Raw genomic sequence first — 17,895 nt, forward strand, 5'->3', positions numbered from 1 at the left:
TTTAGGGCTCTGTCCAAATGAAGCTGGCCCCAAGTGTAATCAATTACAATGCTTCACAACTCACTGAATGTGCTTGTGTGTGTGTGTATGTGTGTGGGTGGACATTGAATGTGTCCTGTGTCATTCCGTTTGACATTAATGGCTTTATAATTGTATGCAAGTGCTATCAAGGATATGGCAAAGCAGGAGTGAGAATTCGTTTACTGGATTTAACTGCGGTTAATGCCTCTTAAGTTTTTGTCAAGCCCAGGCTCAACTGGTATTTGTCGCTTAACTGGACATCAATCAAAGTGAGTCATGTGCTCCAACCTACCTGGAATATTCACCCTGAAAGCTCTTTACTCAAATGGCATGTAAATATAATATTATAATTTATACATGCTCCAATAGGAAATATAATTTATAATCTTGCATTGCTTGTAAAGTTACGTATTAACAATTGTACTTGAGTTTTCTTAATTCACATACAAAACCCTAATCAGCATTTTTTAGTTAAATTTTTTATATAGTTATAATTTTATAAATATGGGGAATACATATATGTATATAAAAGTCTGAATTTTAGTTAAATATAAACTTATTATTATTATTTTGACTACGTTAGAATATTTAGAATATATTCTATTTATATTGTATTTAATCAGGTTTCCTAGGAACTGCAATTTAAATATTATTAAATATTATGCAAAACATGAGGGAAATAATTTTAAAAATCAAAAAAATATAAAAATGTGAAAAATAAATTCAATTTATGTATTAAAGCAGCACTAAGATTATTTTTTATAAATTATAATAATAGATCATTAACAGTATGTATAAATAAAAAAAAAAATATATAAATTTATAAATATATTACACATATTTTTACACATTTATAAATAAATAAACTATTTAAAATCATGTATAAATATAGAAACATCAATATATATAAATAAATTAAATCATAACAATGCAGCTACAATTTTGAATTTTAATAAGTATATATTCGGTACATTTAATAATTTAATTAATAAACTATATACCAGAGAGAAAAATGCCATACTTTTATATATATTTTTCTTTTAATAAAAAATATTAAATATATTTTTAATTCTAATAAAATATTCGGTATATCTTTAAAAATTGAATTAATAATTTCTATTTAGAGAGAAAAATGCTTTACTTTTTATATATATGTATTTTTCTTTTAATAAAAATATTAAATATATTTGTTTATATTAATTAATTCGGTAGGTATTTTTAATAATTTTTAAATAAATTTCCGAGTGTATTAAATTGTCGACAATCTCGCAGCGAATTTCGCCAACTTTCGACATTCTTAATTTAATGCTCGTATATACACCATATATTAGTTGTCAGTGAAGGGGGAAGGAAGGCTGCTTGTAAATAGCAGAGCATGTCAGGCAGACTGTGTGCTGGCAATTGCTAATTAATTCATATGCGTGGTGTCAAAAAGTTCTTGTTGCTTACTGGATGCCGCGTTGCGTATACGCCGCATTGACTAGCTGTAATTAAAGGTGAGTTGTTGTTGTCCCATTTGCTCCGCATTGTTGGGTGTAAGTGTGTGTGGGGGTGTGGGTGTGTTGGAGTCTTTACGTCAACCACAAAATCTAATTTGCACATTTTCGCACTTAATTTTGGAGAGAGTCAGAGAGAGGCAGAGAGAGAGAGAGAAGGGAAAGAGATAGCTATTGAGTTGATGGTCTGACAGCATTGACAAGTCGCTCGACTTTGCCCGTCACACGCTGCGTATGCGCAACAACAAGAGCAACATAAACCACAAGAATATATAGCACATACATATGTACATATACATATACATACATATAGATATATATATATATATACAAAGTAGCGACTAATATCATTTAATTTATTCAACACTGTCGCACAGCGTGCGTGATATTAATTTCCGCTTTGTCTTTCATGCACTCAACATTTTGCCTTCAGCCTCGGCAGTTTTTAATTCATGTGGCTCTTAACTTAATTATTGGCACTTTAAGCAGAGATTCTTCATTGTCTCTCTTATAAATGTATGTATATATATTTTGTCAGCCTAAGAGTGACAGCCATTAAATGTAAGGTGTAACAAAAGCATGTGAAGAACTTAATTAAAATTGTGTGAGAAATTTGAAGATCTGCTATTTTAAATTGAATTATTTTCGTGAACAAAGCAGTTGCTGACGTCTCAGTCAGTCAGGCTACTCGAGCAGCTTGTGTGAATTATTCTCCCTTATTCAGTTTAACATCATCCTTTTAACCTCTCGGAAACAATTTACAAAATAAATAACTTTGGAAAACCTAGAAATTTTTTCCTATTTTCGTGTAGCCGAATAAATGTAAAAATTTAATCTACTACTTTCATATATATTAATTTATTAACTATTCGAATTAATTCATTTTGTAGCTCTTACCAAATCACCATGTGTAGCTGGCCCTGTTATCCTGCCGCCTGTATCGGCTCCTGCGGCAGCTGTGCCCCGAGCGGATTCTATGATCCCAGCTATGGCTCAATGGCTGGCGCATGTCGGGGCTTGGGCGGCTGTCATTATGGCTGTTGGGGAACGTCGTGGTAGTTTCAATTGTTTGCGAATATTGTCCTTTGCGTTTCCCATTTTCGCTCTGGTAAGTAAACAAGGAAAGTAATACATGTATCAGTATATATAAACATTCGAAATTCTATGTGCAGAAACAGTTAACACTGACATCGCATGGTCGAGGCGGTTATCAAGGATTCGGCATACAGAAGAAATCTAGGAAGAAGTCGAGGAAGAATTCCAACCTTCAGTGTCTTTCAAAATTATTTATAAATCGAAATGGCGTTGCACCATCAATGCCATTTTTCAACAAAAACTAGACAAGGAAAATAAAACCATAATTTAATAATAGAATAATTATTGTGGGAATATTTATTTATTTTTATGTATATATGATTAATAGGGCTTTAGGCGACAATCCAATATTTCGCTATTTTGTGCATCAAATAAAGCATTAAATGCGCACACATACATGCGCAGGCATGCGTTCCGCTGAATATGCAGTTAGCGTGCATTTTGAGCTATGGTAGCTTATTTAGGGGATACCTATTGTGATCGTAATTTCAGATTGTCATAATGACATTCCCGTATATATTTACCAAACCATATGTATAAAATTCAAAATACGTCTTATTATTTTTATTTATTAATTTTTTTTTTTTTTTTTTTTTTTTTTTTTTTTTTTTTTTTTTTTGACGAAATTGGAAAGGGACTAAATTTTTCTCCGGTATGAAAAATTTTGCAAAAACATTGCAAATCTCGAAATCACGAACTGCTTAGTGCTCTCACGCCTAATGCTCGCGTTTCCTGTGGAAATTTTTTGCGCTCACAAGGCGATTTTAAAGACATTTTCAGAAAAGGTAAATCCTTTTTAAGCTTTACTTAATTTTGCCAAAAGCTGCAACTTTAAAATTACTGTGCAGTTTCCATGTGATATCAAAAAAAAAAAAAAAAAACAAAAACTTTTAAGAAGAAATTTTATTCAAATTACCAGTCAAAAGTCATAATGCGCGTTACAATGTTTTTGTGCAATTGCTTACCAAAATGTTTACATACGATTAAGGGTATTTCGTAATCGGACAGTATTACTTGTTTTTAACTGGCAATGTAAGTCGTCAAAGAAGGCCTTGAAATGGAAATTTGAGAGCACAGTCAGAAGCAAATGATTTGTTTTCATTGTTTTATATAATCTCTATCAGAAACGAGCTCAGTATACAGTTACCGAATATCTGTGACTATTTTCGAGCATGTAAGTAAAAAAAAAAAAAAAAAAAAAAAAAAAAAATTATTTAATATTAAAAACAATTCATTTGTATATTGTTTTTCTTTTTAAAGACTAAACAGCTGAAAATAATCACAGTATTTGTAAAATCCAAAGTTGTTTTGCATATCGAAAAAGAACATTTTTAAAGGTTCGTACTACCGCCATCCATTATTCTCAATTATAAAATATAAATAATTGTGATATTGTCTGTTGCCCACAGTAAAACTTCTCGATCTGCCAAGATGTGCTATCCATGTTGCGGTTCCTGCGGCCCCTGCTGTGGTCCCTGCGGTCCCTGTGGATCATGCGGTCCATGTTGTGGTCCCTGCGGCCCTTGTTGCTATAAGCGACATGGCCTTGAACCGAAATGTACTCCTGGCTTCTGTAGATCGTGTTATTAACTATTTTTCTTATATATATCTTCGGAACAAAATTTAGGAAATATGCAGCGCTGAAAAAAAAAAATTATAGGTAGACCTCTTGCTTTGTAACTGTATATGAAATAAATAGCAAATTGATGACACCAAATCAGATTATCATAATTGGGCAGTGTCGTAGGTATTGGGAATGAAGAAAGCGCCATCAGCTTTTGAACTCAAAAATGGTAAAGAGAACTCGGCAAACCACTAAAGAATTTCTGTGAATTGTTATGGGTAAGGGAAACTCATTGAAGCTGTTGGGAAGCTACTCATTTTTTTTCCATTTTCTTAAGTTGATAATCTTTACCTAAGTGCTATATTTTCATTTGAGCCCGTTCTTGGCAGAATTTTATTTATATTATAAATTTAGTGTTATCATTGACTGCTAATTTGTCATTTAAAAGAATCTGTTTTTATCTGTAACCAAACATTCTATTTTTGGTTATACATAATAGGTACAAATACTAAATTAAAGATTACTTTAATAGCTAAAACCATTTCTATATTTATATTAATATATCAAGATTATACTGATAAATAAATTTGCTGAGCAATAGAAAATAAAATTTTTATTAATTATATTATTAATGAGTTCAAGTATTATTTCTAAAAACTTCTAAAAAGCAGGCTTTGATAATACAAATTTGAAGAACTGCCAAAAACTTATAAAAATTTCTACATACACTTTTGGAATTTACTACAAAAAAGAGCTCTTTTAGCAATATCAATTTCTGTGACTATTTTTAGGCATGTAAGTGAGAATATACAAATATATTCCTATGTTTGATAATCGTTTTTTTTTTTTTTTTTCTCCAAGTTTCCAGTATTTACTGTGAGAGGCCTGTTCGAAGTAACTGAAAATATTCACAGCATTTCTAAAATCAATAGTTGTTTCCATACCCAAAAGCACATCTTTGCGAATCGATTTGAACTAATATAGCTATATCGTATAGCAATTGAATCTAATACCTAACCAAGATGTGCAATCCATGCTATTCATGTTGCGGCTCACCCTGCACTCCGTGCTGTGGCTCCTGTTGCGGAGCACCCTGCGGACCCTGTGGACCATGTGGCCCTTGTGGAGGACCCTGCGGACCATGTGGTCCCTGCGGGCCCTGCTGTCCACCCAAAGCACCTGGTCCTATGGCGAAACGTCATGGTCTGGAAGCTAATTGTAGTCGTGCCTTCTGTAGATCATGCTATTAACACTCTTTGGGTATTTTGTACACTTTAAATAGTAAATGCATTAGATATGAGCTACAAATTGCAGTGTTTTCTTCTATTTCTCTTTATCTGTCTTTGTATATATTATATATGGGCGTTTCTCTAGTGGCGAATGTGACATTCGTACGAGTGCCAAAACATTTTTTGACGAATAGTGAATCCTTTAGCTCTTGATTAGCTCTATAGTTGGTGCTAAATCTAATTTTAGGCAAATGTTAGTTTTCAAGATAATCACAAAAAACCAAGAGGTTCGCAGGCCACAAAAAACGTAAGTCGATTTTTAAATGAACAGTTCAACTTGAGATTTTAGCGAAACCTGAAGTGACAATTTATTAAGAATAATTTTAAATTATTAGGAATTGGCACATCTTCACAATGTTTTTTATGTGATTTTAAAATATAGAGTAGTTTTTTTATTTTTTAGTTTTAAGTCGAAGTTTACGTGTCGAAGTTTACGTGTCGAATGAGACATTTTTTCCACCATACTTTTTATTTTTATTTTTTTAAATTTTTTTAGTAATTTCACATGAATAAAAGCATTAGAAATGATTTTCAATATATTCAATTTATTAATTATAATAAAATAGAGAAAATTCGAAGTATCATGATTCATTGCATAGTGTCTCAACGATAAGAACAAAATGTGCAATAGAAATGCTCAAAGCAGAACTTTTGCACTTATTCAGCTTTGTGTCTCAATATTTCCAGATGTTTTATGATAAAATGTATAATTGGTTTATATTAGTTAAATTTGATGGATTAGTTATAAAAAATATGTTAGTAGAACATGCTTTCATTGACTTTGAATGTTTTGGCTGCGGTTGACCTTTCTGGAGAAATGCCCATTTATAGAGTAGAATCTGGTTATAACGACACTCAATGGACCGTCGTTATACCCGGAAGGCACTATAACCGTATAAGCTTGCTCTTAAAGGTTTGTATGGGGACAAGAATTTTCGTCGCTATAACCGTACAGGCGCTATAAGCGGAGTCGTTATAACCGGATTCTACAATATGTACATAAAAAAAAAAAACTATACGTGCTATCCTGCTGCCAGCATTGGAATCTGCGGCAGTGCTGGGCCTGGTGGCTACTATGATGCCTGCCTCTGTTCATTCCAAGGACCATTCAATAGCTGTACTGGTCAAATTATCCCCGGTTTCTGGCACGGATGATTGTATTAAGATAAGATTAAGGTATGTTAGAACTTGCTGACTTTCAAGTTCGGTTGCGGCGGTGGTGAGATCTCGGTTGCAGAAAAATACTAGGAAAAGCTTTAACAGCTATACAATCGTATATAGCTTCTCAAAATTATTTATGTTCACAGAAAACAACGTTAAATATAAGTGTAATTGAGCACCTTTACTTAATAAATATACTGAAAACAAACAAGACTCTACTTGATTTAAGCTTTATAGTATTTTATAGATTTATTATAGTTTGTATAGTCAGTGTGTATAATTTGCATCGTCTATTCGCGCATGGACATGAAATAATCCTTATTCTGCCCGATAATTCCAAATTCCTTGCACTTGGGCAGAATGAAAATATAGGGCTATACCTTCGAGGAGGCTGATGATATGCAACATATCTGTCAACTTTATAGCTCGCTCATTAGGGTCTGGCATCGTAATCGTAAAATATTTTTTATTTTAGTCATTGAAATAAAATGTACTACAAATTAGTATTATAGCATTCGTTGTCCCGATTTAAAAATTTTCTCTCCCAATTTTATAAATCTCAGCTACCTCTGACTTTTACATATCCTAGTTGCCTTGGCTTGGACCCGAATAGAACAAATTCATCATTATTCAACTAGACTTTGTTAGGTCCACATCTTTTTCGGAAAAAAAATAATAATTTAAAAATTTTAAATGTTGCTCAAAATTTTTTTGTAAATCTTAATTCCAAAAAATGGCTAAAATTGAGTTTAAAAATTCACCAGTCCTATTGCTTGGCCTATTCGTTACTTAAATACCTACATAATACAAGTGTTTTTTTTCTTGCACTTCTTCCAATAATTGTTAGTCAGAATTCGTTAGTTCCTCACTGTGTGGCACCAATACATAAAACTTACTCACTTCGTTTATAATGTTGACTCGTTTCGTAAGTATCCGATTGAAATAATCATTTCAATTTATTAAATAATTCTCTGTTTATAAATAGGTTTTTCATGAATGTTAAATATAATCTTTAAATAAGATTAGCCATATGTTGGAATTAGGATAGATTGCTCTTCACACTAGGGATACAGAGCACAATGCAAAATGATATCTACTGGAAGTTATCGCTGGTACTGGTATTATAAGTTGGGTAAGTCGCATGTTGTATATAACGAATTTATAATTATTTTCCATATACCTAGATTTGCATGGTTTTTAATAAGTTGGCATCAAATTGTTACTATAAATACTTATGCCTATAACCATTTTGGATAGCTTCTCGAGCTCGGCCTGGGAATGCCTTGACTGTGGCTGTTGCTGTTGGAAAGCTGGATGCATCATGGTAAAGCTACTAGCGCTATTGATCATGGCATCCTTGTTGTCCGGTGTATTGCCAGCAGAGAAGTTCTCTGGCATTTGACTGTTGCCATTGCCGCCGTTTACCGCGTGCCACACCTGGATGCGCGGCTCGCTGACGCTGATGCGCAGCGCAGCTTCCTCGCGCAGAAAGACGTCCAGATAATGAGTCTGCTGGAATAGGGCCTCCAGCTCTTGCAGCTGCTGTGGTACTTCTGGACAACCACGGGCGATGGCGAATGCATGGCAATCATCTGAAGCAGTGCCTCACCGGCTGGCAGCCAACAGCGCATTTCTGAGGGTATTTTGCAACTGGGCGTTACCGTCTATGTGGGCCAAAATCCGCTCGTTAAAATGCTCACCCGTCAACTCTTCGCCGCTTACCGACAAACTGTTATTATTTACGTTACTTATAAATTTATGCATACTCGTGTTTGTCTTAATTTTTTTTTTAACTTTTTTGTGATTAGAAAATCTTCGAATTTTCTGAATTTTTGGGAGCTTCATTTAAGATGTTCAGCCGCTAAGGTGGTAGCAGTTTAAAGCCCCGAGCTCAGATATAAGAGCTAAATACTTGACTTTTGAAGAACTTTTGAAGTCTCCAGTGTCCCAATTAGGATTAAAAACGAAATAACTTTATCGATTACTGTCGATAAAAAAAAGGAATCGGATGAGCATGCAAATCCCATTTTCAATAGAAACTTATGGTATATTGGTTTTGTTGAAAGTAACAGTAACAGGCAGAAGGTGGCGTGGCAGACTCCATTAAGTATATATATTCCCATCGATAGCCCATCCCCTTATTTAGTTATCGATTAAAACATCGAAATTCAAAAATCAGCAATTGAATTTTTAGTAATATAAAATTTAAATGTAGATTCATATGTACTTTATAGAATTATGATTTATGCTATAACTCACCCCCACCCTTATAGCTACAACCACACTTAAAAATTTGTAAAAGTCGTATTCCAAATACTAGAGACTTGTACTTTGGCGAATGCGCTTATTTAGGCATATGCGACTATGTGTGTGCGCATGCATATGTGCATGCAAAGAATTATTGAAATATCGTTTGCTCAAAGGGGATCTCGAAGTCGAGCAGTCTCGACTAGAGCTTTCCTACTTGTTATATATTTTTCTTCAAAACAGCATCGGGGTATTTTATTCAGATTATGAAAATATAGTTAAATTTTAATAAACTGAATGAGAAACTTCTTTGATAATTTTAAACGTTTACAGCTTGTTCTTTCTTAAAATTAGAATCCATATTAAATGGCATCAACTATAAGCCAAAAGGATTGGGATATGGAGCCGGGAGTGGAGGAAAACCTGAGAATTGGAGTACAGGAGGAGTGGGGTTAATAGCTGTTGATTCGGATTGATTTGGCGGGACTGGGTCTCGTAACTTTGTAGGCTTTTGTGTCACCGGTACGCCAATAGAAATTTGTGGAAATGATATTATCGGAAGGGATAAACTTGGTAATTTTGGTGGGGCTGGCGGTGCTGGAATTGTCGGCAGAGCTGGAAACGATAATCCAGGAGGCGTTGGTAGAGGAGGAGGAAAAGGAAACGAAGGAGGTTTTGGTAGACCAGGTAACGATAAACTAGGTGAAGCTGGTAATGCTGGAAAGGCAGGACTCTTTGGAAAATCTAATCCTGGAGGGGGCGGTAAAGCTGGAAAGGAAATTTTCGGAGGAGGAGGAATGGCGGGTATATTTGGAAAAAGCAGCGCAATATGATGATAATGATTGTGATGGTGCACATGATGATTATGAGAAGATGTTTGCGTAGTTGAAGGTATAGTAGTAGATGTCGTCGTAGTTGAAAGTGTAGTAGTAGGGAATGGAATTGTCGTCGTAGTTGATGGTATAGTAGTAGTTGAAAGTGTAGTAGTTGTCGTCGTAGTTGAAGGTGAGGTAGTAGTTGATGGTGTAGTAGTAGTTAATGGTGTAGTAGTAGTTGTTATCGTAGTTGTAGGTGGAGTTGTAGGCACTGGAGTTGTCGGTTTTGTAGGTGGAGTAGCAGACATCATAGTTGTCGTCGTAGTTGAAGATGTAGTAGTAATTGTCACCGTAGTAGAAGGTGTTGAGGTAGGCACTGGAGGTGTAGTGGTAGTTGAAGGTGTAGTAGTAGTTGAAGGTGTAGTAGTAGTTGAGGGTGTAGTAGTAGGTGTAGTAGTAGTTGAAGGTGTAATAGTAGGTTTAGTAGTTGTCGTCGTAGTTGAAGGTGTAGTAGTAGGTGTAGTAGTTGTCGTCGTAGTTGAAGGTGTAGTAGTAGGTGTAGTAGTTGTCGTCGTAGTTGAAGGTGTAGTAGTAGGTGTAGTAGTTGTCGTCGTAGTTGAAGGTGAGGTAGTAGTTGATGGTGTAGTAGTAGTTAATGGTGTAGTAGTAGTTGTTATCGTAGTTGTAGGTGTAGTAGTAGGTGAAGTAGTTGTCGTCGTAGTTGAAGGTGTAGCAGTTGTCGTCGTAGTTGAAGGTGAGGTAGTAGTTGATGGTGTAGTAGTAGTTAATGGTGTAGTAGTAGTTGAGGATGTAGCAGTAGGTGTAGTAGTTGTCGTCGTAGTTGAAGGTGTAGTAGTAGGTGTAGTAGTTGTCGTTGTAGTTGAAGGTGTAGTAGTAGGTGTAGTAGCTGTCGTCGTTGTTGAAGGTGTAGTAGTAGATGTAGTAGTTGTCGTCGTTGTTGAAGGTGTAGTAGTAGTTGAAGGTGTAATAGTTGTCGTCGTTGTTGAAGGTGTAGTAGTAGTTGAAGGTGTAATAGTTGTCGTCGTTGTTGAAGGTGTAGTAGTAGTTGAAGGTGTAATAGTTGTCGTCGTTGTTGAAGGTGGATTCGTAGTTGAAGGTGAGGTAGTAGTTGATGGTGTAGTAGTAGTTGATGGTGTAGTAGTAGTTGTTATCGTAGTTGTAGGTGGAGTTGTAGGCACTGGAGTTGTCGGTTTTGTAGGTGGAGTAACAGGCACCGTAGTTGTCGTCGTAGTTGAAGGTGTAGTAGTAGGTGTAGTAGTTGTCGTCGTAGTTGAAGATGTAGTAGTAGGTGTAGTAGTTGTCGTCGTAGTTGAAGGTGTAGTAGTAGGTGTAGTAGTTGTCGTCGTAGTTAAAGGTGTAGTAGTAGGTGTAGTAGTTGTCGTCGTAGTTGAAGGTGTAGTAGTAGGTGTAGTAGTTGTCGTCGTAGCTGAAGGTGTAGTAGTAGGTGTAGTAGTTGTCGTCGTAGTTGAAGGTGTAGTAGTAGGTGTAGTAGTTGTCGTCGTAGTTGAAGGTGTAGTAGTAGGTGTAGTAGTTGTCGTCGTAGTTGAAGGTGTAGTAGTAGGTGTAGTAGTTGTCGTCGTAGTAGTAGGTGTAGTAGTTGTCGTCGTAGTCGAAGGTGTAGTAGTTGTCGTCGTAGTAGTAGGTGTAGTAGTTGTCGTCGTAGTTGAAGGTGAGGTAGTAGTTGATGGTGTAGTAGTAGTTAATGGTGTAGTAGTAGTTGTTATCGTAGTTGTAGGTGGAGTTGTAGGCACTGGAGTTGTCGGTTTTGTAGGTGGAGTAGCAGACATCGTAGTTGTCGTCGTAGTTGAAGATGTAGTAGTAATTGTCGCCGTAGTTGAAGGTGGAGTTGTAGGCACTGGAGTTGTCGGTTTTGTAGGTGGAGTAGCAGGCACCGTGGTTGTCGTCGTAGTTGAAGGTGTAGTAGTAGTTGTTGTCGTAGTTGAAGGTGTAGTATTAGTTGTAGGCACTGGAGTTGTCGGTTTTGTAGGTGGAGTAGCAGGCACCATAGTTGGCGTCGTATTTGAAGGTGTAGTATTAGTTGTAGGCACTGGAGTTGTCGGTTTTGTAGGTGGAGTAGCAGGCACCATAGTTGTCGTCGTATTTGATGGTGTAGTAGTAATTGTCGCCGTAATTAAAGGTGTTGAAGTAGGCACTGGAGATATCATTCTAAAGCAGAATAGATAGAACGGGAACGTTTCGCAAAAGCCTGGTGGTAGATTCGGTATTGAATTTTTTACTGTGGGGGGATTTGTAGTAGTGGACGGTGTTATTGTTGTTGTTGAGCTCAGGATGGGAGTTGTTAAGCAAAGAGTAGCTTTCGGAAACCACATGCAGAATTCTGGTGGCATTGTAAATGGTGGAAGCTGCTCTCCCTCCCCCATTGTGAGAGAAATCGTTTGAGAGATGATAATCAGCAGCAAATACCTATGAGTCTAATGAATCCATTCATGAAATGAATGAATGTTCATGAAAATACTGATATTGTAAAGAACTTGTGAGCAGAACTTACCATAGCGAACGACCAAGAATCACTAGTTTTATTTAGCTCAACTTTGCTTCTTATATACGAGTTCTTTAACTTATAAGGCTAACGTGTGCCTTTACAGTTCCTCGCGCTATCAATGAACTGCAATCTCTAAACTAAAGCAACCAATGTAATTTATGTGTCTGTCACATATGTACATTTTCGTCTGAATGTGGAATGTCATTTTCCATTTATTGTGCATCGTCCATGCCTTTGTGAAAATGTAACAGGCTGAAGAAGGCGTGTCATACCTCAAAAGTATATATTCTTGTTCAGGGCGAAAAAGTGTATTTGCGTCTGTGTGTACTTGTGTTTGTGCGAATGAACTGTTTCTTGTGTAAGCAGAATAAAGCAGAGAAATTTTTAAATGTCAGTACCACAAAGGGTTCAGGAGATCTCGTAGTAAAGCAGTCTCAAGTAAAGCTTTCTTGCTTGCTATTTTTTATTTTTATATATTGTTATATATTGTATTTTAAAATATTTATAGAAAATAACTATAGTAGGCCTAGATACATTCAATTTTCAAGGTTCAGGAAAATTTACACATTTTGTCATTCGTATTTGCATTTGTATACATAAAACATTTGTATACAATAAGCACGTTATTTATAAATTCCTTGTAACTGTTTTATAGTCATGTAAGTATATGCATAAATATAAAACTATGTCAAAATTGATTCTTGTTTTATCGTCCTATAGGGGTCATTGATGTCAACTACAGTGATTTAGTGGAGAACTATTACCCTGTGGCTGTGATAAGTGATAGATTGACAACATATCCACAGGTCGTATTCATTTCTGATTCCGTGAGGATCTTGATATAATACTAATAATAATAATACAATATGTGCTGCGGCGGTGGTTGCACTCTTATACCAATCCGACGACCATGCTGTGAGCCCTGTTGTGGGCCCTGCTTTGGCGCCTGTTGTGGACCATGTGGCCCCTGTGGTCCATGTGGCCGATCACCTTGTTATGCACCTTGTGGATCTTGCTGTGGCAGCTGCGGCCCTTCTTGTTAGCATTATTTTCAGAACAGCATCGGGGAATTGTTAAGAACAACGAAATGACATAATTCAGATTATGAAAATATAATTAAGTAAATGAGAAGCTTTGCAGCACTTTGATATTTTTAAACGTTTACAGCTTGTTCTTTTTTGAAATTAGAATAATAGGTGACTTCTATTGTAAGCCAAAAGGATTGGGAAATGGTGCCGGTGGTGGAGGAAAGCCTGGGAATTGGAGTACAGGAGGAGTGGGGTTAATAGCTGTTAATTCGGATTGATTTGGCGGGACTGGGTCTTGTAACTTTGTAGGCTTTTGTGTCACCGGTACGCCAATAGAAATTTGTGGAAATGATATTATCGGAAGGGATAAGCTTGGTAATTTTGGTGGGGCTGGCGGTGCCGGAACTATCGGCAGAGCTGGAAACGATAATCCAGGAGGCGTTGGTAGAGGAGGAGGAATAGGAAACGAAGGAGGTTTTGGTAGACCAGGAAGTGATGGTAGCGATAAACTAGGCGAAGCTGGTATTCCTGGATAGGCAGGACCCTTTGGAGGAACTATAAGGCCTGGAGGGGGCGGTAAAGCTGGAAAGGAAATTTTCGGTGGAGGTGGAATTGCGGGTGGTTTCGGAAGAAGCAGCGGAATATGATGATAATGATTGTGATGGTGTACATGATGATCATGAGAAGTTGTTTTCGTAGTTGAAGGTGTAGTTGTAGGCATTGGAGTTGTCGTCGTAGTTGAAGGCGTTGTAGTAGTTGAAGGTGTCGTAGTAGTTGAAGGTGTCGTAGTAGTTGAAGGCGTAGTCGTAGTTGAAGGCGTAGTCGTAGTTGAAGGTGTAGTAGTAGTTGAAGGCGTTGTAGTAGTTGAAGGTGTCGTAGTAGTTGAAGGCGTGGTCGTTGTTGAAGGTGTAGTAGTAGTTGAAGGCGTAGTCGTAGTTGAAGGTGTAGTAGTGGTTGAAGGCGTCGTAGTAGTTGAAGGCGTTGTAGTAGTTGAAGGTGTCGTAGTAGTTGAAGGTGTCGTAGTAGTTGAAGGCGTAGTCGTAGTTGAAGCTGTAGTAGTAGTTGAAGGCGTTGTAGTAGTTGAAGGTGTCGTAGTAGTTGAAGGCGTTGTAGTAGTTGAAGGCGTAGTCGTAGTTAAAGGTGTAGTAGTAGTTGAAGGCGTCGTAGTAGTTGAAGGCGTTGTAGTAGTTGAAGGTGTCGTAGTAGTTGAAGGCGTTGTAGTAGTTGAAGGTGTCGTCGTAGTTGATGGCGTTGTAGTAGTTGAAGGCGTAGTCGTTGTTGAAGGTGTAGTAGTAGTTGAAGGTGTAGTAGTAGTTGAAGGCGTTGTAGTAGTTGAAGGCGTTGTAGTAGTTGAAGGCGTAGTCGTTGTTGAAGGTGTAGTAGTAGTTGAAGGTGTAGTAGTAGTTGAAGGCGTTGTAGTAGTTGAAGGTGTCGTAGTAGTTGAAGGCGTAGTCGTTGTTGAAGGTGTAGTAGTAGTTGAAGGCGTAGTCGTAGTTGAAGGTGTAGTAGTAGTTGAAGGCGTAGTCGTTGTTGAAGGTGTAGTAGTAGTTGAAGGCGTAGTCGTAGTTGAAGGTGTAGTAGTAGTTGAAGGCGTAGTCGTAGTTGAAGGCGTAGTTGTAGTTGAAGGCGTCGTAGTAGTTGAAGGCGTTGTAGTAGTTGAAGGCGTCGTAGTAGTTGAAGGCGTTGTAGTAGTTGAAGGTGTAGTAGTAGTTGAAGGTGTAGTAGTAGTTGAAGGCGTAGTCGTTGTTGAAGGTGTAGTAGTAGTTGAAGGCGTAGTCGTAGTTGAAGGTGTAGTCGTAGTTGAAGGTGTAGTAGTAGTTGAAGGCGTAGTCGTAGTTGAAGGCGTAGTTGTAGTTGAAGGCGTCGTAGTAGTTGAAGGCGTTGTAGTAGTTGAAGGTGTAGTAGTAGTTGAAGGTGTAGTAGTAGTTGAAGGTGTAGTCGTAGTTGAAGGTGTAGTAGTAGTTGAAGGCGTCGTAGTAGTTGAAGGCGTTGTAGTAGTTGAAGGTGTCGTAGTAGTTGAAGGCGTTGTAGTAGTTGAAGGTGTCGTGGTAGTTGAAGGCGTCGTAGTAGTTGAAGGCGTCGTAGTAGTTGAAGGTGTAGTAGTAGTTGAAGGCGTCGTAGTAGTTGAAGGCGTTGTAGTAGTTGAAGGTGTCGTAGTAGTTGAAGGCGTTGTAGTAGTTGAAGGTGTCGTAGTAGTTGAAGGTGTAGTCGTAGTTGAAGGTGTAGTAGTAGTTGAAGGCGTCGTAGTAGTTGAAGGCGTCGTAGTAGTTGAAGGCGTGGTCGTAGTTGAAGGCGTCGTAGTAGTTGAAGGTGTCGTGGTAGTTGAAGGCGTCGTAGTAGTTGAAGGCGTCGTAGTAGTTGAAGGTGTCGTTGTAGTTAAAGGTGTAGTTGTCGTGCTAAAGCAGAATATAAAGAACGGGAACGTTTCGCAAAAGCCTGGAGGTAGACTCGGTATTGTCGTGGTAGTTGAAGGCGTCGTAGTAGTTGAAGGCGTCGTAGTAGTTGAAGGTGTAGTAGTAGTTGAAGGTGTTGTCGTAGTTGAAGGCGTCGTAGTAGTTGAAGGCGTAGTCGTAGTTGAAGGCGTGGTCGTAGTTGAAGGCGTCGTAGTAGTTGAAGGCGTGGTCGTAGTTGAAGGCGTCGTAGTAGTTGAAGGTGTCGTGGTAGTTGAAGGCGTCGTAGTAGTTGAAGGTGTTGTAGTAGTTGAAGGTGTCGTTGTAGTTAAAGGTGTAGTTGTCGTGCTAAAGCAGAATATAAAGAACGGGAACGTTTCGCAAAAGCCTGGAGGTAGACTCGGTATTGTCGTGGTAGTTGAAGGCGTCGTAGTAGTTGAAGGCGTGGTCGTAGTTGAAGGCGTCGTAGTAGTTGAAGGCGTGGTCGTAGTTGAAGGCGTCGTAGTAGTTGAAGGTGTTGTCGTAGTTGAAGGCGTCGTAGTAGTTGAAGGCGTAGTCGTAGTTGAAGGCGTGGTCGTAGTTGAAGGCGTCGTAGTAGTTGAAGGCGTGGTCGTAGTTGAAGGCGTCGTAGTAGTTGAAGGTGTAGTAGTAGTTGAAGGTGTAGTAGTAGTTGAAGGCGTAGTCGTAGTTGAAGCCGTAGTTGTAGTTGAAGGCGTCGTAGTAGTTGAAGACGTTGTAGTAGTTGAAGGTGTCGTGGTAGTTGAAGGTGTCGTTGTAGTTAAAGGTGTAGTTGTCGTGCTAAAGCAGAATATAAAGAACGGGAACGTTTCGCAAAAGCCTGGAGGTAGACTCGGTATTGGATTGTTGACTGTGGTGGGATTTGTAGTAGTGGGCGGCGGTGTTGTTGTTGTAGTTGTTGTTGTTGTTGTTGTTGTTGTTGTGCTTGGGATGGGAGTTGTTACGCAAAAAGGAGCTGCCGGAAACCACATGCAGAATTCTGGTGGAAACTGCCTCTCTCCCTCCCCCATTGTGAGAGATATCGTTTGAGAGATGATAATCAGCAGCAAATACCTAAGAGTCTAATGGATTGTCATGAAAATTCTGATATTGTAAAGAACTTGTGAGCAGAACTTACCATAGCGAACGACCATGAATCACTAGTTTTATTTAGCTCAACTTTGCTTCTTATATACGAGTTCTTTAACTTATAAGGCTAACGTGTGCCTTTACAGTTCCTCGCGCTATCAATGAACTGCAATCTCTAAACTAAAGCAACCAATGTAATTTATGTGTCTGTCACATATGTACATTTATGTCTGAATGTGGAATGTCATTTTCCATTTATTGTGCATTGTCCAAATTATTAGGTATTTATCAGTTTGAAAAATAAAAGTTTCTTGGCTATATATATTACTGCTGACAGTAATTTAACTTTGCATAGGTCAACGAAATTTAAGTATAAAATATTTGCTTTATTTTAGGAACGGAAATCCATTTCTATAGTCGTCGAAGTATACATATTTCACAGTTGAAAGGCTATAACAAAAAGTCATCTGATAAGCAAGCCTTGACATGAGGTATTCAACTTTATGGCATAGCACAACAAATTTCATACACAATTATTAGGACTGCCGCTCCATAAACATCTACATGTACGTGGGTGTTTGTGTGATACTTTTTGATTGTCCGTAAGCATGTAAGTAATTCAATAAAAATAAAATAGTTAGATAAAGTATGCTAACGCTTCTTGCAGGTTTTAGTCTTTTCAGTAGTTAAACATTTGTGAGATCGTTTTTGTGTGAATCCCGAAGAGATGTTTTAACGCTCGAATCAATACGCGCACAATTCGATAGCAAATATGCCGTATCTACTTATGTGAAGTGGTTCCTCGATGGGTAAGGTTTGTATATATGTATGCACTTTTATATTATTACAATTCTAATTTAATTTTATGGTTTCTAGACAAGATGTGATCTCCTTGTTTCGACTCCTGCTGCAAGCTGTGTTGCAGTCCGTGTTCCAGTTCGTGCTGCAGCTTGTGTTGCAGCCCCTGCAGCAATCCCATCTATATGCGTTTTTGCAGTCCGTGTTGCAACGCGTGCTGCAGCCCCTGCTGTACCATGTGCTGCCCACAATGCTGCTGTTATCCATGCTAATGCAGGACCCTCGGGGAGTACTCACACCCTGCCACGAAGATATACTTCACAATCATATGTGTAGATTACGGCATTGGACTTGAACAATGCTAAATGAACATATATGGAC

The 17,895-nt window shown here is 37.8% G+C and overlaps 3 protein-coding genes and 1 long non-coding RNA gene across 5 annotated transcripts; 3 read left to right on the forward strand and 1 right to left on the reverse strand.

Moving 5' to 3' along the window:
* Nucleotides 1-2,179: 2,179 nt before the first annotated feature.
* On the forward strand, nucleotides 2,180-2,894 carry LOC149269872 (uncharacterized). The gene is made up of 3 exons (XM_089464587.1): nucleotides 2,180-2,339; nucleotides 2,408-2,625; nucleotides 2,690-2,894. Exon 2 carries the CDS (start codon nucleotides 2,424-2,426, stop codon nucleotides 2,574-2,576), a length of 153 nt encoding a protein of 50 aa, XP_089320713.1. The 5' UTR covers nucleotides 2,180-2,339; nucleotides 2,408-2,423; the 3' UTR covers nucleotides 2,577-2,625; nucleotides 2,690-2,894.
* Nucleotides 2,895-3,382: 488 nt separating this feature from the next.
* Nucleotides 3,383-5,484, forward strand: LOC108609877 (uncharacterized). Of its 2 annotated transcripts, none has more exons than XR_016269194.1 (5): nucleotides 3,383-3,397; nucleotides 3,461-3,786; nucleotides 3,873-3,949; nucleotides 4,022-4,971; nucleotides 5,038-5,484. It is a non-coding gene; the product is annotated as an uncharacterized LOC108609877 (long non-coding RNA). The 2 variants fall into 2 exon arrangements; XR_001915606.2 differs by having other exon boundaries at nucleotides 3,601-3,786.
* An 842-nt stretch (nucleotides 5,485-6,326) lies between these two features.
* On the forward strand, nucleotides 6,327-6,781 carry LOC149269873 (uncharacterized). The gene has a single exon (XM_089464586.1). It carries the CDS (start codon nucleotides 6,459-6,461, stop codon nucleotides 6,618-6,620), a length of 162 nt encoding a protein of 53 aa, XP_089320712.1. The 5' UTR covers nucleotides 6,327-6,458; the 3' UTR covers nucleotides 6,621-6,781.
* An 844-nt stretch (nucleotides 6,782-7,625) lies between these two features.
* Nucleotides 7,626-8,231, reverse strand: LOC108609849 (uncharacterized; the record flags this gene model as incomplete). Its single annotated transcript, XM_018001623.2, has 1 exon — nucleotides 7,626-8,231. A coding segment is annotated over one exon (408 nt), but the record flags the coding sequence as incomplete, so codon positions are not given.
* Between the last annotated feature and the right edge of the window lie 9,664 nt (nucleotides 8,232-17,895).

The sequence above is a fragment of the Drosophila arizonae genome, chromosome 3, assembly GCF_054131065.1.
Source record: "Drosophila arizonae isolate 15081-1271.41 chromosome 3, UAZ_ARI_1.0, whole genome shotgun sequence".
In the NCBI taxonomy this organism is placed as follows: Eukaryota; Metazoa; Arthropoda; class Insecta; order Diptera; family Drosophilidae; genus Drosophila; species Drosophila arizonae.